The 22,877-nt window shown below is 31.8% G+C and overlaps 1 protein-coding gene across 2 annotated transcripts in view; it reads right to left on the bottom strand.

Moving 5' to 3' along the window:
• LOC126741638 (lon protease homolog, mitochondrial) overlaps positions 1–22,877 on the bottom strand; it is a 60,003-nt gene that overhangs the window by 19,266 nt on the left and 17,860 nt on the right. For both annotated transcript variants that reach the window (XM_050448151.1, XM_050448152.1), the window contains exons 5-9: positions 19,547–19,676; positions 19,193–19,497; positions 18,881–19,110; positions 6,971–7,163; positions 6,753–6,911 (exon numbers count right to left, since the gene is read on the bottom strand). In XM_050448151.1, coding sequence (XP_050304108.1) covers positions 6,753–6,911; positions 6,971–7,163; positions 18,881–19,110; positions 19,193–19,497; positions 19,547–19,676 — 1,017 coding nt within the window. The remainder of the gene's footprint in view (positions 1–6,752; positions 6,912–6,970; positions 7,164–18,880; positions 19,111–19,192; positions 19,498–19,546; positions 19,677–22,877) is intronic.

Genomic DNA, 22,877 nt, shown 5'->3' with positions numbered 1-22,877 from the left:
CGATTTTCAACAGTTTCTAATTCAAAAACTACTTGATTAAAGTATAAGATGTAATACATCAAATTATTTAAATTTTGATGCAGAATCAGAAAATCAAATCTTATATAGCATGTGCCATTTAAAAAAACATAAAATTCTTCTGCCACCTCTTTTGTAAGCACCCAGTATACGTCAAAGTAATTTTAAAATGTAGATTTTTCACCCACTGTCTACAAAAAAAAAGATTTTTTTTGCTTCAAGAATACCGCCACAATAGAGGAATGTAGTACTAAATGGACATGCTGTATATTAACTTATTGTTTGCAGTTATCAACAGCCTGAGGAATTTCTAATAACACTTTTTATTAAATATCCACGGCTGCTTGTTCAAAAAGTAAAGTCAATTTTCCTATTGCTCACAATTCTGTAATGCAAAATTATATTTAGATCTGCATGTGGAAAGTTTAATGACTTAAAACTGCCGTTAATTTAATTAGTTAAAATAATCGTAATGTCATTTTCTGATACTTCCAGGTAGTTAAAGTTAATTTTCTAATTATTAACTGCCCCCTCAACTGCTTGAAAGAATTTAAATCCAGGTTTTTTATTAAGCCTTAGAGCACGTCAAAATGTTTAATTTTTAACCTCCTTCAAAACGTTCATTTTTCCTTCTAATATTGGTATAATATTTAGATAAATCAAATGCTACGTTCTTATTTCTTTGTCGTCTAAACATGTTTTATCCATGTAACCCGTAGGTATTAATATTCTTCAGACGCTTTAGGTATATCCTATCTTATATCCTAGGTCTTCTCTATCCCCTACGAGCACTGTCATGATCTGGTCATCTGTAAACGGTAGACTAGATACTGTTCTATGAGTTATGAGATATTCCCATTCCTGTACATTTTTTGTTTCCATTTCCATTTCCGTACTGTCTCTTTGACATCAATTTTACACAGCATGTCTATCAAAGCCTATTTGTCACGTAGAATTCTTTAGACCTATATTTCCTATTTTTATTCTTGAGATGGAGTTTTTATAAAGGTTGTTGATAGCATTCATTAATGGCAGTGCTCTGCCATACCTCCCATAGCTTATTAGTGGGTATAATTATCATAGGCTTTTTAAGTCAATAAATGTGTTTTTGAGTTAACTGCTGACGTTTACTCTATTATATGATTTATACAGAATACGTTATCCCTACACGATCTTTCGGTTTTAAATTCACATTTTTCTTCTATAAATTCTGCTTCCTTTCGATCTCTCAATATCCTTCAGTACAATCTGCTAATTATACCTGATATCCCCCTATAATTCTGACAGTCGGTTTTGTTGCCTTTTTTGTAGACGGAGGATATGTACATATATATGCCACTTTCCATAGGCTAGGAGCTAACATTTGTTAAAGATGCCATAATTTGTTTGTGCTATTTTTTAATAATTCTGAGTACATTCCCGCTGGCTCGCACGACTTCCCATTTCTTAGTGTGTTAATAGCTGTTTTGAGCATTTCTACTTCTATTTGCCCGTGTTCTCATTCAGTATTAACTGGTATTTCCTTTTGCCTATATTGTCATCTTGTTTCTGTGAACAGGTTCTTATAGTGCTGCAGCTACTATTTGTCTGATATGTGTTGAACTGGTACTTTTTTACGCTCTCTATTAATGAAGCACAATGCATATATATCTTTTTCCACATGTATCCATCTATATCCATTTTTTACCAGCTACATCTAATTCTTTAGGTGGTTTATTTTATTTCGCGTTTTTTGTTTAGCTCATTTCTATTTTTTTTGTCTTCCGTGGATTTTGTATTTAACCACTTTAGGTGTAAATCTTTCTCTTTGTGTTTATTAATTCTTCGACTTTATCGGACCACCATACTTTAGTGGTTTTTTGCTGTTATTCTTTAATGCCTAATGCGTCCTGTGTCGCTTTGTGAATACTATTATGCTATTGTATCTTTCTTTAAAAGACATATTCTCAGACAAGTTCAAGTATTCATCTAAACTTTTTTGGTATTTAATAAGTAGTTAGTGCTATCATCTATTGACTATCCAATTTGCATTTCGGGCAATTCACGAAACTATTTCTGATTTTACATTGGGTGTTTTTCTTTTTTGTAATGGTCCATATTGGAATATATATTTTAGCTTGTTAATAAGTAATGGTCCGTTCCACTTATGGCTCTCCTCTTTGAACCCTAACGTCATGTAATTTTAGGTGTGTTGAGTGCTTTATAAATACATAATCTATTATTGACTTCAGTTTTCGAGTTTGTGGTTCCCATGCATTATGTATCATTTTATGTTTGAAGTAACCACTCATTATTCCTAATTCCTTTTGCGCTCAGATGTCGATTAGTCGTGTTCCGTTATAATTTACAGCTTCTTCTCCGTAGGGTATCAGTATAATAATTCTTTTGAACTTTTTGTTTATTAGAAAGGAGACTTTGCATTTTTAAACAGATGGATGTATTTTTCAATGTGTTTTGATCGATTTCCTTTGCATTTTGTCTCTGTTAGCGATATTATGTCTATTTTTAGTTAATCTACTTCTGATATTAGGTATGTTCTAGCATCAATTTCAATCGGTTGGAAACTATTAGAAGCATGCGCATTTTCCTGATGGCGTTCAAGCACACAAATCGCTCGTTTGAAACTACTAGTCGAGCGTTCTAGCGACTGTAAATTTTGATTTGGAAATTGGCTGGAAACTGTCAAAAGTGTTTGTAGATTTTGCTCGGATTTTCAGTTTGTGACTTGCGCAGTAGATTCGTTTATGTTTTTTTTTTGTTTGAGGTTATCATAAATTTGGGCTGTGACTTTGCTATAAAAGGAAAAAGCTTAAAAAAGGCTAAAAAATCAGTGAATATACATTATATTCACGCCTTGCTCTCATGATTACACTGTAGTACATCATCCGCTGGAACGGCGCACGAACCGGTATCAAAGCCAAAAATCGATAACCCCCCGCTAATACCCACACACTTCGCCAGCAACCCTCAGTTTTATTTTCGTGCGCTTGAATGCAGTCGTATCGTCCGGTTCCCGGTTCTATTTGTTCGTAATAAGTGAAAATGCCTAATCTACGCCATCGTCATATTTCTTCATCATCTTCAGACAGTGAGTCCTCCGACAGCGTAAGAAACGCAGAATTAGAAGATTAAAAAGGAAAATATATCTCCGAGCGCCATAAAACACAGTAAACGTCATCGCCGCCGCTCACCCTCGAGTTCGACCCCTTCTTCTACCTGCTCGAGGCAACTAAATTCTAAAAATAGAAAGGATCGAGGACGAGGTCGGTTTCGTGACTGGGTGTCTTTATCACAATCTTGCTCCGATTCCGAAGCGGAAAAACCCGCGGCATTTCTTATATCCCTAGCAATTTTGATTAAAATTGACTAGAAGATCATGAATATGATACTGCACAATCATGACCATGATTGCTGCTAAAATGCTGTATTATTCACCTTATTTTGTTTTTTTTTCAGATTCTCCTCTAGAGGGAACCTTGACGAAGGTTTTTAATGAAAATATCCTTAATATTTTAAGAATGGATAAGGGAAAGGATTGTTTTTCCGCCCCAATTCAAGCAGACGTAGCACAGCAATGGGAGCTTTTGTTAAGAAAAGGTCTTAATGAAGTTGACTTGAAAATTCCTTGGAACTGTACTGCTGCCATTCCTCCTAAATTAAACCCGGAAGTTAAGCAGCTGTAAATAACGGCGTTAAAACGTGACCTTAGATTGGAAAAGCTTCAATCCCCAGATGGGATTTGGCTTAGCTGCTCTTTCCAAGGCTATTATTTCTCTCATGTCAGTGGAAGGTGAAATGAATGTAGAGGCCATAGAGGCAATTTGTGATGGGGCTAAACTTTTAGCTGATATTCACCACGACCAGTCTGTTTCTAGGCAGAATGTAATCTGTACATCTTTAGACAAATATTTGAAATCAGTTATTGAAGATGTTGACCTAGATGGATGGTTATTTGGTGCTAATTTATGTGACCGGATAAAGAACTCGAAACAGATTGAAAAATCTAGACAGGAATTAAAGGCAAAGTCATCTTCATTTAAAAGGCCTGTTAGAATGGATACAAAAAACTTGAGGCAGCCTCCCAGAAGGCACACAACTCTGGGAGGATATTATCAGACCCCCGGAGCAACCACGAAGGAAAGATGTCTTATTGTTCGAATAAAAGCTGGTCTGCTTCAGATAGACAACATATTCGACCAGAATTATTTAGGCTGCTAAAAATCGGAGTTATTAGAAAGCGTAAGCCTTGTAAAGGCCAGTTTCTATACAGAATTTTTCTAAACTCTAAACACAATGGTAAAAAACATTTAATTTTAAATTATAAAAAAAAAACTTAAATAGCTTTGTTATGACTCAGCATTTTAAAATGGAAGATCGCAGATGCGTGCAAAAATTTTTGTATCCCAATTCATATATGGCATCTATAGATTTAAAAGACGCATATCATCTCATAAAAGTAGCGAAATGCCATAGAAAGTATTTAAGGTTTCAATTTGAAAATCATAATTATGAGTATACATGTTTACCTTTTGGTCTTTGTAGTGCCCTATGGCTTTTACAAAGCTGTTAAAACCCGTACTCCATTTATTAAGTTCAAAAAATCTACTATCAGTAGTCTATTTAGATGATTTTTTATTAATTGGTGATTCATACGATGACTATTTATATAATGTTAAAACGTCTCGACAAGTATTGAAAAAATTGGGGTTTATAGTCAATATCGAAAAGTCTAGTTTTACACCTAGTAAATCATGTAGATTTTGGGTTTTGTATATAATACCTCTAAAATGACCATTCAACTTCCTTTAGATAAACGCCAAGAATTGCTTAATTGGATCAATAAAATTTTGGATATTAAAAGTTGTTCTATTCAATACACATTCACACACATCTCACATTTAAACTTTCTACCTTATTAGCCCTAATTACTGCCCATCGGGTGCAAACATTTTCCTTGATTGAACTGGAAAATATTCATAGAAATCAATCAGGTTTTCAAATTTTATTTAAAGACCGAATTAAAACTAGCGGTAGGAATAAGTTACAAGCAGTTTTACGTATTCCATATTATTTAAAAGATTTAAATATATGCGCCGCTACCACCTTGGATGATTATTTAGAAAAAACTTCTGTTCTAAGAAGGAATGTGTCAAAACTATTTATAATCTTTAAAAGACCGTACAGAGCGGCCAAAAGTCAGTCGTTGGATTAAGGTCACTCTCACAAAAAGCGGAATTAACACCGAAATATTTTCGGCACATAGTACTAGACATTCTGCTACGTCGCTAGCGAAAAGTAAAGGGTTGAGTTTAGACTTAATTAAAAACACTGCAGGTTGGACTTCGAAATCAAATTCTTTTGCTAACTTTTACAACTTACCTGTTGTAAATAAAGAGGATTTTGCCCTTTCAGTCCTAGAAAGCAATGATCGCTAGGATGCTTGTATCCTAGTATATTTACATACTTAGGTCGATTTTGTATAATAATTACTATTATTATACAAAATAGTAATTGTATAATAATTATAGGTTAGAAACCCTTGTCTTTTTTTTTCCTAATTATAAGCTATTTACTTATATTTTGTTAATCTGTTTCGATATTTTTTAAGGAAGTAATATAATATGTTTTCAACTTTTGTGTATAGAACTATTTATCCCTATGGCAGTATACGTATATAGATAATAAAAAAGAGAGATCTCAAATCGCTCTAAACATCTACAGTGTGATCATGAGAGCAAGGCGTGAATATAATTATAAGATTAAACGAACTTACCTAAGTGAAGTTCAATCTTAATTATGTTCACGCCTTGCTTGAGTGATCACATCCCGCCTCACTCAAATTATGTTACGCTCGTGATATCCTCGCAACCCTTGTGATCACCGATTTGAGATAAAACCTCAAATAAAAACTGAGGGTTGCTGGCGTAGTGTGTGGGTATTAGCGGGGGGGTTATCGATTTTTGGCTTTGATACCGGTTCGTGCGCCGTTCCAGCGGATGATGTACTACAGTGTGATCACTCAAGCAAGGCGTGAACATAATTAAGATTGAACTTCACTTAGGTAAGTTCGTTTAATCTTATAAATATAGGTACGTTATGTTCATTCAAGTGCAATTAATAAAAGGTTGAATACAGAAATTTTTATCATTAATGGTTAAAAGAGTAATTTTTTATTATTAAAGCCAAATTTCTATTTGTTAGTTATCTAATATCTAATGTATATGAAGTCAGACTCATCAAGTTCTGATTCGGATACGAACAACATTCTTTTTGATTCCGACTTGGTAGATTATGATGATTATGAGTTTTTCTTCCATTATGCAAAGCGGTTCAAAAATTAAGGTTATGTTGGTGTTACTGACCCCTCTACAATAATACATAATTTATTCAGCATTTTAGGCTTACTCGAGAATTAAGTCATGTTATTGCTCAAAAATTTTAACACATTCAGTATTTTTTTAAACTCAAAATTATAAAAACAAACAACAAGGTAGAAAAAGTTATTTGACAATTGACATGACATTTGCCGTTGATTTTCCCGACGTAAAAGCGTTCTAGCAAAAAACCGTTTGCTACCAGTTTGCGGATTGAACATGCGCACTAAAGAAGTACAATAAACTGGTGTTAAACCATCCAAAAATATACGCTAGAACAAACATCTCTGGCATTTTCCCACGACTGCCCGAACGTTCCGTTGGGCCAATATAAAAACATTTCATTTTTTTTGTGCTTACCTTAAAGGTTCCGGTATAGTATCCACAACATTCGCCGTACATATGAACAAAACCTTCGACAAATCGACCGGTACGTCCAAGTAATGATCCAAAAAGTTGGAATTTTGTTCAGGATCTAGTAACTCTAATAAGGCGGAGCTCGGGTCACCTGAGTAGCCCCTAAAATATTCAAATAAATTTATAAAAAAAGTTCACAAATTTGCAAAAACTATTCATACTTTCCAATTTTATCAACTTCGTCGATTAAGACCAGAGGGTTTTCGGTTCGGGTTTTTTTAAGGCACTGAATGACTTTGCCAGGCATCGCTCCTACGTAAGTTCGCCGATGTCCCTTGATTTCAGCCACATCCGTCATACCTCCCACTGAAAACCTGAAGTATTCTCTGTTTAGGGCCCTCGCGATCGATCTGGCTGAAATTATCAGAAACATTAGATATTATTATAGGAAAATGTTATATTTCTTAAAAAATACGTGGAAGCTATTAAAATTTTTAAGTGCCAAAAAACGAATTATGCTGCGTTGACCCAAAGACTCTTGTAGAACTCTTGTTTTGAGTGACTTAGAATTCTGACAGCTTCTTCACTTTACTATTTATCCTTGGTTTGTTTTGTAAAAGAGCACAGCACCTTATTCTCAACAAATTCTGATCATTATTCTGGCCATAGTAACCAGGAATAAAGACCTACTCGGAATCCGATTACATTGTTCGGCCTGAAAAGAGCACATTTCAGGCGGAGTTGTTTATTTTTTTTTATATTGTTTTTAAAATGGTATTTTGTAATTTGAATGTTTATGTTATATTTAAAAATGCTTTTCATTATACCAGTTACAATTTCTTACGTGCACTAGTTTTTTTAAATAAATAAAGAAATATGACCTTTATTAAGTAACACTAAAAAAATATCAATGTGGCGAAGTCTAGCATTTTGCTATTCTGCTTAACTATCACATTACATGAAATAATTGGTTTCCTTCAACAAAACACAATTATAGTAGTATAGGTCCATGAGACCCTCAACAATTATAATAATTTATGAGACAAAACTATTTTCAAACACCAAAATTAGTTTTAAGATTAACAAAGATAGTCTTATTAAGCGTTACAGTGCGGTGATAACAGAAACATGGCATACATTAAATTACAAATAATTAAAAATATTTAACAAAAAAGACACAAATTCTAGTTTAAAACTGCAGAAGACATAAATACACGTAATAGATAAACGATTATAGTTCATTAGTTTGTCTAATTCAAAAGAAGCACTGTTTTAAGTTTATACTTAACTTTAAAACATTAAAACTCTACTGGCAACTGGTTTAAAAGAGAAATTGACGTAAGCGCAAAATTAAAAAAAAATTAACTTCTAAATTTAGCAAATATTTATGCCTAGTATTAACATTGTGAAGTATTGACCTTGTAACAAAAATTCTATCTAAGCGTGTATTTTCGGCAGAAAAATTGATAATCTGATGCACAAGGCACCCAGATAAAGTTTCCAGAGATTTTCCATTCTTAGCCATCGAAGTAAGCCGAATTTTTGAGATATGTGGTCGCGCCTGTTTAGACCAAAAATATGTCTATAACATGCATTTTGCATTACTTGAACTTTATTTCGTTCAAGAAAACGAAATTTAAAGTCACAACAGTTGAATCTTAAAAGAACCAAAGACTCAGACAATACCTTTCTTAAGTTCAACTTAAGATAATGACGATTACAGTACAACTTTAAAGTATAAAATGATTTTTTCCCTTCAGTTGTGAATCCAATAATAGACCAAAATTGCGAGCCACATCCACATACCCAAGCGGAATATGATCAATACAAATCTTTATATTATCTTTCAAAAAGTCAACCTTAGTCTTACTTGCAAATAACATCACGTTATATTTTTTGGAGTTTAAATTTAAATTATGTTCTGCTGATAATATCGTTATTAGCCACATTACTGGCTTGAATGAAGTTATTAGGGTGAAATGAAAAATTCAGTTGCGTACCTCAGCGTAAGCAACAATCTTGCAGTGTTTTGAAGAGGTTACTAAATGCGACGTATAGATCATTAAAAAGTAAAGGACACAAAAGCGACCTCTGTGGAACTCTCAATAAAAAATTGACCGTTTCAGAACGATATGATATGATTTGAGTTCTTTGAGAAAGATAAGAAAATTAAGAAAATAAGAAAATTTTATTTAAGTTTAGAAATCAGTAATTATAGTATTTGTTACCTTTGTCAACGCAGTTGCTGTACTGAAGCTCTTACCAAACCCACATTAATTTTCTAGTATTATTTTATTTATATCACAATATTTAAGCATTTGATTGTTGATAATTTTTTTAAATATCTTTGAAGTCCACTTTTTGCAAAAATTGTACTTGCTGCACTTCCTTATTTGGTTTTATAAAATCTTTTTGATGAAAAGTCCACTAAGTCCATATGTCTAGTAGTTATAATATATAGGCTGTGACAATGGGGTCTGGTTTACCAAAGTCCCATCTATCTTAATATGAAACAAGTAAAATCCACTAAGTGCACTTAATGAAAATTCGTCCTTTCGAATAAACTATGACAAGACAGCAAAAACCAAGTAAGTCCCAAAAAGTAAGGTTATGTGCTTGGAATAAATCAGCTGATTCATTATTGTTGTAGTTTTTAACAGGAACAGGTTGTGATTTGCAAACAATAAATTAATTAAAATGTCTTCGAGAGCTAAAAAAACTGTCTTATTAACATGTAAGGAGCTAAGCGGTGAAGAGAGATTTGAAGTTCATCGAAAAAGTGAGAATGATTCATGGGAAATTTTCCCAATCAAAACATTCCATAATTAAGAACCAAGTGTTAGCCAACGTAAGTTAATTATTGGTGAGAGAGTTCAAATAATATATTTAATTTTTGTTTTAACAAATACCAAAGACTATGATGACCGTGAAAAGGAAAACAGGCAAGCCCCTACAAGTCTGCAAAATGTAATGCGTGACATTTCTAAACAAAATGATGCTTTACGAAGCATCAATATATCTGGTGAAGTAAACACTGAAAATAAACAATTTGAGCATTTGGAAGGCGAGTGTATTGATTTAGATAGCGATGATTCTTTGAAAGATGCCACTTATTCTCCAGAAAATTTGAAAGGTAGACATATTAATATTATAGAGCTCAAATAGTGTTAAAATATTTTATATTGATCCTTTCAGATAATTCAAAATATAAAAGGTGGACCAGATGGATCCAAAGCGATCCAAAGTCGTGGGAAAAAAATGTGGCAAAAGAAAAAAGAAGTCATGGGTTAGCCAAACTACCTAAAACTATCGCTTTAAGTGCGACAAAATATTTTCCGAAGTTGATAGGCGGATGCTATGTTCAAATTTCTGGAAAATGGACGATTTTCAGATTTTTAAGAGAGATTTTTATCCCAGAGCGAAGAAGAGCACGTAAAGATAACGCTTCTCGTAAAAATAGTAAGCAGTACTACCTTATGAAGGAAACCAAGAAATATAGGGTATGCCAAGGGGTTTTTCTTAAAACTCTTTGCATGCAAGTAACGTTGTTGTCTACAACGCTTTCAATCACAGGTCATCTAATAATATTTATGTAGGTACCGATAACAGGGGTAAAAAAGAACCCGCTAACAAAACAAAACTTGAGATAGTTATGGCAGTAAGCCACATTGAAAGCTTTCCAAAAACACCATCTCATTATTCCAGAAAATCCACTGAAAAATTATACTTAGATAGTAAATTGAGTAAAATCTGTATTGTTGTGACGAATTCATAATGAGTTACTTATTTTATTGGGTATTATGTCACTTATAGCAAAAATCAATTTAGAAATTACTATCTTACACGCTCGAAAATTAAAAAGAAGAAGAAAATAAACTTATTCACGTATTTAAAAGAAATATGAACTCAAATTTATAATGGTACCGTTCGATATACTTAATTTAATTTAAGTTCAATAAGTTTTAAATACAATAATTTACTTGAGGTATAATAGATTTTTTTATATACCTACCTGAGGTTTAATCTATTAGTCTCTGAGCTCGTTTCTTCTTTTCAATATCCTACCTAACTTTGGTATGAATATTAAAATTAAAAAACGATAAAAACAACGAAAAAACCTATTTTTTTAAAAATACCTAATTTGAACCAATGTTTCGGTAGTTATATCTGCTACCGTTATCAAAATAATTAAAGTAAAATTAAATTAAATTAAAAATATAAACAAAATATACTTATCTTCCAAATTTCCTGCTATATAATAATTCCTTTAAAACTCCTTCCTAATTCGACAATACTTTTTTATATAATTTCACGGTTTATTAATAGTTTGACAAACTGTTTTGAAAAATGTTGAGCGCGTGAGATAGTAATTTTTAAATTGATTTTTGCTATAATGACGTAATACCCAATAAAATAAGTAACTAAAATTGAGTATTGCCAAAATGTATTCACTATACAAAAAACAATGCGAACAAGAAAATAAAGAAGCTTGATCTTTAATTACGTATAAGAGAATTTTTGGAAATCGTTACAATTTGTCCTTTTTCAAGCCAAAGAAGGAGTGATGCCCAGACATCTAAAAATTACCGGCATGCAGCAGAAAAAGAAAAAATCGAAGAGGCTTACCAAAGATATCAAGAAAGGAAAATGGATTGTTATAAAGCAAAACATCGGGACAAAGAAGAAGCATTGAAAGAAGAACAATTTCAAAGTGTAACATTTGACTTGCAATCGGTATTACAAATACCTTCATCAGACGTTAGTCAAATGTATTATAGCAGAAAAATATGCGTTTACAATTTAACTATATATGAGAGCGCCGGGCGCCTAATGACGCCTATTGTTTTTGCTGGACGAAGTTTATGTGGAGGCCGATTCGATGCATAGCTCTATAGAGAAAGCTAAAAAATTTGTCCCAGTCTAGGATTGGCTTTCTATATTTCGAATAGCAAAATCTAAAAAAAAAACAAAAATACAGCAGGTGGTCCTTACAAGGTAAATGAGTTAACGTTTTCTGACTTTTATGATCTAAAACATTTGTCATCGATTCTAATAGGAAACAAAAATAAGGATACCGAGGGTAAAAGTGTAAAATGGTTACTTATAAAAAGTCTAAAGTACACTAAAGATAAACCAGGAGTTATATACTTTAAGTATCAACATTCGGATGATATGTTATTTAAATCTACCAATTTAAATAACAAAGGAAGGCGTCAAGCACTACCTAAGCAACATAAAAAGTTGTATAATAAAAGTTTACCAGTTAGTGTAAAGAAAAAAATGACCTTTTAAAGCTATGTAAGTCTTTAGAAATACCAGAAGAATTTCATTTATGGTATAAGTCAATACCAACTTCGTCAAAAACAGAAGATGTGACGCAGGAGCCATCCGTGGATGATAGTGGTAATGATCCTGACTCGGACGATGAATTCACAATAGAGAAACATCAAGAAGAGCTGAATGATTCAGATGACGACAAGCCATTATCTTCATTATCTTCCTATGTCACAAGAAAGTGACAGGAAAAATACTCTAAGTCCATTTTTTATTAGCGTGTGTCAGAAAGAAAATAATATTGATAATGTTGTTTTGACTTAAATATTTAAATTTTTTTTTGTCCGTTGTTACAATATACCCAGTAGTACTTAAAAAAAATAACAATAACTCTAAATAACTCTAATAAATTATAACTGTATTTTACATCGATATTGAAAGTTTAAAATGCATTTTTCTCGAAACCACTCTATGAGGCCCACGATATGCACTATCACGGCCTCCTCTACTTATCAGGCCGTGAACAGCTCTCTTATGCAGTGTTGCCAAGTGTAAGATAGAGGTCTAAGAATTTTTCAAGATATCTAAAGGATTTAAATTTGATTTTCCCATGGTGGTTGGCAGAAAAAAAGTAAAAATCATTAATCTGTTTGAACAGTGTAACTTTATTATTTCTTAGTCATATGTATACATATATAAGACTTTTTTTTTAATTTATGAAGAAGAATTACAATAGGGATAATAGAATTTGCCATAAGCTTCTATTTCAAGATTTTATTGGAGATTAGAGCCAAAAAGAATAACATTTTATTTAAATGGCATGTGATATTGTAAAATACAGTTTAAACTTAAGGCATTTTAAATTGAATCTATAGAATTTAACAAAAAAGAATGAGGTATAAAAATAAAAGAGTTTAGTTAATCATTTTTTAAAGGTGTTAAGTTTTCTTTTTTTGTTTTTGGACTCAACTCTTGACTCAACTTTTAGAGCGTCAGATTGATTGTTCTTCTTTTTTATATAATCATTAAGCAAAATGTTAGAAAATATTGATAATAACATGTTAAGTATATTTTTATCATCTTTACCACAAATACATTAACAGCAAAAATCATTTAGCAGAACATCCTGGGATACATTTGAATAGGTAAGATTACATAGAATGTGTTTTTGATTGCAGGTATTTAAAAATTCATATTCAGTGGCGGTATCATTTATGATTTTTTCAAAAATTGCACACATATGAAATAGAACGGTTTTAACTATACCCGTAGGAACACTAAGGCCACCGCGTTGTAAATAATTAAAATATTCATTACATGTATTTGTTCCCATACCTTTAGTAATGAGAGAAATGCAGATGTTACAATTTAGCTTTTTAGTAATTTTAAAAGAAGCATATCCAGCTATGTATATTTGAGCAGATGCATCTATTTCATACTCTTCTAAATAGGATCCTGATTCCAATATATGTAAAAACTTGACACAGTCAGTATTTTGTGAAAGTGACCAATCAAGATCACTTTCATTGCAACAGTTTTCAGTATGTTTCTGTATTTCGGAGAGTGAAAATGAGCTACCAGTAGCCTTCCGGAAAATATGTTTAAGTCTTTTCAGTTGTAAATTTGCCAGGTAAAATATAAGAGATTGCAAACTTTTCAAAGGAGTACTCCATTATTTCTAACAAAACACAAGTGCTATGCCGAAGGGCTGAATAAGTATCTTTTGTTAATTTACCATTAAAATTAAGTTTTTGCCATGTATCTAACCATAAGATGAACTTTTTAAAAAATTCAATACGAAAATCATTCATATTATAAAAAGGAGCACACCACTTATTTTTTTTAATTGTGTGTTTAATTGTACTTGTATTATTAACAATATCCCACCAATTTCTTATAATCTCTAAAAAGGAAGCCGTATCATGTAAATTATATTCTTTTAATGAAGAAACAGTAGAATAATCACAAATATTGTCTGCTAAGTACACTTTTTGCCTTTCAAGATTGTTAGGATAAACTGTTTTATAGTTAAGTTTAAATGCTTTTTTTATTACTAGATTTTGTTCTTTATTGTAGATGTCTTTAATGTCCTGAAATTTAGCATACTTTATTTGATTGAAATTGTCAAATTCGGGATATACAAAAGTATTCTTATCATTTTTTAAATTCCGCCAATTATTTATTATATTTTTAAATATATGAATAAAATCATAGCTCACAAATATTTTATTTTGGGGAATGTCAGGGTTCGGAAAATGTGTTAAATTATTTGTTAAATTTGAAAACATTGACCGATTAATTCTATGGTTGTCTGTTATTATATCTAAAACAGTAAAACCACATTTTTGTACTAAAGAAATTACGTTTTTGGTGACTGGTAACATTTCAGAACCTTTTATATTGTGTACTGGTAATAATTTAACAACTTCACAAAAATTTCCAAAAGCAGAACATATCATAAAGGTCAAAATAGTTGTTGCCAATGAACTGTCATTAGAGGCGACACCAATTAAATTTTTTCCTCTATAATCTAATCTTTTAGTAACATATACCTCATCAACTAAGAAAACAACAATTTTTTCTTGATCTTTTAAAAAGTCAGATAAATATTTCAAATACCCATTGGTACTTTTATCATTTTCAGTCGGATTAGGGTAACTATTTGGGGCCACATCTAAACTAGAAGAGAGGTATTGAAGATATCTTTTTGTGGGTAAATTAAAATAATCCCTCATTAAATTATATGCACTTGGGGAAAGTGTATATAACATAAATGCCATAATTATAGTATCAGAGGTGTATCGTTACCTTTTTAAAATTAGTAATTTAACTTGATTAATTAAAATTGATAAAATATTGTTTAAATTATTACACTCCTGTGTCTGCTCTTGTGGGTCATAGTCAGTCATAAAGCTATTTGACTGAACATCAGAAATCGCAACCAGTTTTTTGGATGCCTCATTTAAAAAATGCAAACTTTTTTCAATGAAAAACTCAAATGTGTTATCCTCAGCTTTTTCTACGGTTATTGGAACTTTATACCTAACTAGTAAATTCTCCAGCTGGGACCATCTACTTAATTTTAAATCGAAAGGTAAGATCCAATTTAAATCATTAAATGTTAATTTTGACTTATGTACAAACACTTTAACATACATATTATTGTCAACAGAAATTTCAGAATAAATATTTATTGGCGACACACTAAAATCAACCATATAAAAGTAAATCTTGCTCTTATTTTCTAATTTTATTGCCCATGAATCAGATAAGATATTTTTTTTTTAATAATTAAAAAACTAAGTCTTCAAACCCATTAATTAAATCAGATTTTTCAAACTGGTCATTTAGATCATTATGACGATCTTGCTTTTCACTTTCTCTTTCGTCTGGACTTTTTCTAGGAAGTGGCACTTTTTTCGATAAATAAGATGGTAAGTTAGGAAAATTGGATGGAAGGGCATCAGGTTTAAGTTTGGCTCTTGTTGGAATTTTCTTTACAGTCCCATCTGGCAATAAAAAAATATACTCTTTAATGATATCGCTTTCTTGAAAGTGAATCCCACACACCACAGAATATTTACTGGGAGACCAGTCAGCTCGGTGAATGGCTTTTACCCATTAAAATTTCATTTTTTGGAAAGCCAAAAGTAGATAATATGGATTGTCCTGCTTTTAAAGAACTGTTATAATTTGTCTTACATCCCGGAACACAACAAGTCTTAGGCATTATGATGACGATAAATCAATGTAAAAGACTTACCAAATCAGCCAATAACACACTAAAAATTAGCCTGGAAAAACAATTTAACTTTAATACACACACTGACCTATATACTTTCTTCTGCCAATGTTTTCCTAAATGACTACACCAAAGAATGCAAACTAGGGATGGGTAGGTATAAGTACACGGCTTTAAGAAACACTTAGGTAGGTAACTAGGAAGGGGTAATGTTTTAAAACCGCACTAAAAACCAAAGAAAAACAAATGTAAATAAGCCTATTTGAAGGTAAACAAAACAATGGGACTTTACTGTTGAAATTGCACATGCACAGCTGTTTAGAGGTAACCGCGAAAGATCATAAACACTTATTACCGATATTAAAGTATTAAACTATTAAAAGACAAATAAAACTTTCAAAATAAGCTCTGGACCCGATAAATTATCATAACCAAAATAATAACAGTGAATAATGGGGAACGGAGCCGGGAGATTCAGAATCAGGGAAGGACAACTATGCCGTGTTGCCGGATCTCTTTATTTCACGTCCTGAAGGTAAAGACGGCCGTGGCACTATAAATATCTCAATTTCGGGACTACAGTGCTGAACCATTTTCAAAGAAATATAATCAGATCCGATACAATTGATTTTAAAAGCAAACAAAATTTCATGAACCTCTTTCTCCGTGTACAAGTAAAAAAGAAAAATTAGCGGTGTTATTACAAAGATTACCATTCTAAAAATCAATTTTGCTTTGGCAGTTTTGAACTTTGAAAAAAATTAGAAAAAGAAATATTATTGAAGTTAGGAGCCGACAGATTTGGGGGTATATTAGTGCGTTTTTTGTGGTTGCACCAAACTTTTAGAGTATTTAAGCCATCCTATCCAAGTTTTGAGCTAAAATAAAACTTAAATATGCTGTTTTCCCTCCTAATAGCCGTAACAGTCAAATTCGTTTCTCTTTGTGACGTTGTTTGGTCATTATATAAACTCCTGGACAAAATTATCCCACCACTTGATTTTTAGAGATTTTTTTTTTAATAAAGATAAAAAAATAAGCAAACTTATAAGCATTGTTAACTATGCATTATTAATTAACAAAAACAATTATATTCTATTTAACAAAACGAGATTTAAGTAACTAAATTCAATACAAGGAAAAGCATCGATTTTCACTAACTTCAATTTTGATACAAAAATAAAACAATAGACCCATAATGAATTCTTAATAACGTGTATTGCCACCTCTAGCTGCAATGACCGCTTGAAGTCTTCGCAGCATTCCTCGTATCAAATTATGAAAACTTTCCTGCGGATGTATTCTCACTCCTCACGAGCAGCATGTTCCATGATAAAGCATAAACATAGTTTTTGTCCAGTTCTGCTTTTTATACGAGAAAAGATATTATAACTGTTTTAACTGATATTTATTTTTATTTAAATTTTCTTGACAAAATAATTAGTGGTGCGATAATTTTGTCCAGGAGTTTATAAACACTGGCTTTCTTAAACTGAGTTTTAATCTTCTCCCGAAGATGCTAACATCGTTAGCGAAAAACGTGTCGAGAGTAAAATAAAGAGTTTTGGTTAGTGATAAAACTGTCTCGTTATACGTAAACTGTCGTAATTTTATAGGGATTTACGCTACATTAGTTTACATACTTAAATAAGCAGTATCCCATACCGCCCAGAAGACTTTAAAAAAGGAACTTCAAATTACATCAAGTAGTGATAATAATGAAAAAAACCTGGAATTAATAAAAAATTATTTTATGCTAACTTTATACCGAGAAGAGAATTAAGGAGTAATTTTTATTCTTTTTCCAAGCAGTTTTAATCAGTTTTAAATTTTGTCAGGAAAGTGAAGTAGTTTATCACGTTATTAAGAAGATAAAGTTAATTTATTCATTTTTTCCAAAAAATTTTTACTATTTCCAGGCAACTGAAGTCAGTTTTTAATATTTTTTCAAAGCAGTTGAAGTCATTTTTACTTTTTGTTTCAGGTAGTTGAAATCAATTTTAAAATTTCTCATGATATTCGAATCGGTTTGGATCTTGAAAGGAGTGATCCAGGCAGTTTAAGTCAGTCTTTTATTTCTTTTCCAGACATTAAGACATTTTTTCCAGGCTTAAAGTGGATTACAATGTTCGATTTTTTCCAGACAGTTGAAATGGATTTTAATTTTTGTCAGGAAAGTCAAGTAGTTTTCCACATTTTCCAGGAGATTTAAATTAAATTTCAATTTTGCCAGGAAATTTTCACTGTTTTCAGGTAATTGTCTTCAATTCAAGTCAGTTTTTGATGTCTTTTAAACCAGTTGAAGTCACTTTTACTTTTTGTTCCAGTTAGTTGAAATCGATTTTAATTCTTCTCATGAAATTCAAGTCGATTTCACTCCTTCCAGGTATCTAAGGTCAGTTTTTTATTTATTTTCCAGGAATCAAGAGATTGTAATTTTTATTCCCAGACATGAAGATGATTTCAATTTTCAATTTTTAACAGACACTTGAAGTTCATTTTAGGTTTTCCTAGAAACAGGAATTTCTTTTTCCACTTCTTTGTCCAAGCTTCCGCAAATATTTTTTTTAAAAGAAAATCATGTCGTTTGTTGTTGATTTAAATTTTTTTTCAGGCACTTGAAATGAATTTTAAATTTTGTCAGGAAAGTCAAGTAGTTCACGTTTTCCGGGAGGTTAAAGTTAAATTTAATTTTTTATAAGAAATGTTCACAGTTTCCAGCCAAATAGTGAGTTTTTCATGTTTTTCAAAGTTGTTGAAGTAATTTTTACTTTTTATTCAAGACAGTTATAATCAATTTTAATTTTTCTCATGAAATTTAAGTAGTTTTTCACTCCTTTCAGGCACTTCAAGTTAGTTTTATTTCTTTTACAAACATTAAGACATTTTTTCTCTAGGCTTAAGGTTTATTTGAAATTTAAATTTTTTCCAGGCAAGTGAAGTAGATTTTGATTTTATCCAGAAAATGGAAAGTCGTTTTGTACTTCTTCCAGGCAGTTTAAGTAATTTATTACTAAGACAAGTCAACCTTCTCATAGCACGATCATCAAAAAATTTAGGTAAGTATAGTGGTCTATAAAAACCGTTAAAAAATATCAATAAAAAAACAACAAACCTATACTAGTCTTTCCCACACCGGGCGGCCCATGGAAACACAATATTTTCCCTTGAGTGCTGCCCTTAAGTTGACTAACTGCAATAAACTCCAAAATTCTCCTTTTGATATCTTCCATTCCGTAGTGATCTTGGTCCAATATTTCAGAAGCCCTTTGCAAATTCAAGTTTTCTTCGCTTTGGATGCCCCAAGGCAGCGAAGTTAACCAGTCCAAATAGTTCCTTGTCACACTATAATTAACGTTCAAATAAAATCCCTGATATTAGATATTTAGAATATCTCAGAATGTTACAAAAAAAGAATATTTCTTACTTGAATTCTGAGCTGTGGCTCTCCAAGAAATTCAACTTGTTCAGTTCTTCATCTATGACGGCGCTTACGGCTTGGGGTAGCACCTTATCCTTTATCCTTTCCCTAAACTTATCTCCCACAGCATCCTTATCCTCCTTTTCCAATCCCAGCTCTTTTTTTATCACTTTTAGCTGCTCTTGCAATATGTATTTTCGGTGGTGTTGCTTCACTTTTTCTTCCACTTCTCTTCCAATTTTTTGCTGCAGCTTTGATAATTCATATTCTTTTTTGAGCAGTGATAAGGAAAGCATCAGCCGTTTTGGGATCTGGAGGGAGCAAAATCAAAATCACTAATTTACAGTTAAGAAGACTTACATCCATTTCTTCCAAAACTTCTTGTAACTCTTTGCTTTCAGCTGCAGTCAGGGCAGCCCCTAAATCGGACAAATACACGGGATTATCAACGACTCGTTGGCCTTGATGCATCATTTGCTGAAGACTGTCCCTAAAAAGTAATTTCAAGACCATAGTAGAAATAATTTCATTATTTTATACAGGGTGTCCGGAACTTACACGTTAGAATTTTTTTGAAAACTCAAAATTAAGGAAGATAAAGAGCGTTAATTTTTTTTTCTTTTTTTTTAAATAACTTTTTTTCTAGTGTACTGATTTTCGCCAAATTTTGCATGCATTACTAGTGTTTCTTTGTATTCGCCCTTTTAATTTGACGCTAGTCGTCAATGACAAAAGGCTTAAGCTGTCCTTTACCTTAAGAAAGTGATTTGGAACTTTTTTTGTTTTAATCTTTTTAATAAATTTGGATTGAAATTAGTAAAGAGCATCAAAAGACCTTTTAAAAAGGTGCTCTTGTTGCATCATCGTAGAATTAAAGGTTTCCGAAAAAAACGACTTTAAACATTTACGCACGTTTAATTAGAAATTTTGATTTTCAAAATTAGCAAAGCAAGCCTTAAAACGAAACGCTTTAGTTTCCATGGAAATGAGTTATGACATTGTATTATAAATTTTGACAGATAATATTATCTGCAAATTTGATAATTTTAAAATCATTAAGATTGAAAATAAGATGAATAATAATAATAATAAAAATTATTAATTGTATTCCAACGCCGAATTACGCGACATGCATTATGGTGCAGCTGGGGGAAATACGGTAAGAGCACAACGTTTGTATAGAGAAGCATTTCCGAATACCCGGATCGCAAATGTTTAGCACTATCCACCAGAGACTAGGAGAATTTGGAGCATTTAAAATTAGTCGACATGATATGTGCCGTCCACGAAAAACTCGAACTCAAAGAACGGAACTCTGTGTTTTGAATGAGATTGAGGATAACCCTACTCTTAGAGTAAGATCAATTGCAACTCAGGAAAGTATTCCGAAAAGTGCAAATCATGAAATTTTACAAGAGCAACTCCTACATCTCTTTCATTATTAAAATGTTCAAGCTTTAAACCCTGAAGATCCAGTGGCTCAGTGGCAGTGACTTCATTTTTCTAGGACCATTAGAAACCTCTATAATCAAAATTTCACACGTTTTATTCTTTGCACCGATGAAGCTGGCTTTGGACATGATGGTTTAATAAACCTTCATAATGAACATTATTGGTGCGACGATAACCCTCATGTAGTTATAGAAAAACGTTTTCAGAATAAATTTTCCTTAAATGTGTGGGCCGGTATTGCCGACGATTATTTATTAGGGACACATTTTTTCCGGCAAAGGCTAAATCGTGAGGTCTACTTAAACTTTTTAAGAAATTAGTTGCCCAATCTTCGGCGCTCCACCCCATTTCAATGGAGCAGTGAGAGAACATTTATAACAAAATTTCCCTGAAAGATGGATTGGACGCGGTGGGTTTGTGCAATGGCCTCCCAGATCGCCAGATCTAAACGCTATGGATTTTTTCTTTTGGGGTTACCTAAAATCTCTCGTTTACCAGGTTCCTGTAAATAACCGTGAAGAGCTGAGACAACGGATTATTGAAAATTGTGAAATAATTAAACAGAAGAAAGGCGTATTCTTTAGGATTCGTTGAAACTTAGAAGAATTAATTTATATAGGTATTGAAATGGAAAGGCAACATTTCAATTTTTTTTTATGAAAGTATTACTTTAAAATTAAATTAGGTGTGTTAATAGTTAATTTATTTAACAAATTACCCTTTAACAATGTATGTCTTCAAGGCTTGCTGTGTTAATTTTGAAAATACGAATTTTTAATTATTAAAAGTACGGTTAATGTTTAAAGTCGTTTTTCTCGGAAACCGTTAATTCTACGATGATGCAACAAGAGCACCTTTTGAAAAGATATTTTGATGCTCTTTACTAATTTGACATCCAAATTTATAAAAAGATTAAAACAAAAAAGTTCTAAGTCATGTTCCTAAGGTGAAGGACAGCTTAAGCCTTTTATCATTGACGACTAGTGCCAAATTAATAGGGTGAACAAAAAGAAGCACTGGTAACTTGCATGCAAAATTTGCCGAAAATCAGTAAATTAGAAAAAAAGTTATTAAAAAAAATTTTTTTTTAACACCCCCGTTTATCTTCTTTAATTTTGAATATTCGAAAAAATTGTATAGAGGTATTGTATTAATTTTTCATGTAGAATCGCCCACCAAAATCCTGATGCGTAATTTCTGGACATCCTGTATAGAAATTACCAATTTACACAGGTGAATCGACAACGATAATTTTTGACATAAAAAATAATAATAGTAGGTTGAAACCATTGGTAAAGGAAGAAAATATAACAAAAATGAAAGTAAAAATAATTCACGGACGATCTGAGGTCGGGAAGTGGAAAACGGTGAGTTTTTAAGGTTTAAAAAATGATTTATCTGGATTTCCGGCAAAACTACAAGTCTTATGAAAAAAAGTTAAATGCCAAAGTTGTAGGTTATAAAAAGATTTATAACAAAAGTTACACTTTTTAAAAATTTATGTGAAAAATTTAAGTTTCTAAATTTTTGGTGTTTTATTTGTATCTTTTAAAAAAATTATTTATTTCACGACATTTGGAGACAACTTACCTTTTCATGTGGGACACACTACATTTTTTTATTTTAAATATTTATTTTTTCATCTTTTTTTGACTTAATATCCAAAAAGCATCATAAATTGCAATCGAAAAATCCACATTTGAATAGCCACAAAGCTGAAAGATCGCTGATACGCTGCTGTACAATGTTGATCTATTCTATAGAGATTAAAATATCTAGTCTTGTGCGAGTGATCACAAATATCAAATAACTCTTTTAGGTAAGGTGGTTGCTGTATTTAAATACGAAAGAATATTAAGAAAAGGATTTCTGCGACTTCCGCATCAGTTTTCATAAGAAAACCTTGTACAGGAATTTTGTAGTTTTTGAATAGAATTAGAGACTGCACCAGTAATTGTACTATTTAAATTACATAGCAATAGTAAGAGATAGTATTAATGTATTTATTATCGCTGGAATGTGACGCTTTAGATTATGCAGACCCTTTAGACGCATTTAAGCAATACTCAACTTTTTATTTATATAGACTAGAAGCTTAAGCTGTTACAATCAATGTTAAAATTTTGGCTTCATCCACTACTGGTATAATTGTATTTTGGATTTCTAAAATATAGTTATTCCTTGCTACGAGTTGAATTTTATTGGATCCTAAGAAAAAAGCACATGATTTATTGGTATT

This window comes from Anthonomus grandis, chromosome 10 (assembly GCF_022605725.1).
Source record: "Anthonomus grandis grandis chromosome 10, icAntGran1.3, whole genome shotgun sequence".
Taxonomy (NCBI): Eukaryota; Metazoa; Arthropoda; class Insecta; order Coleoptera; family Curculionidae; genus Anthonomus; species Anthonomus grandis.
This window is presented reverse-complemented; position numbering and strand designations above follow the sequence as displayed.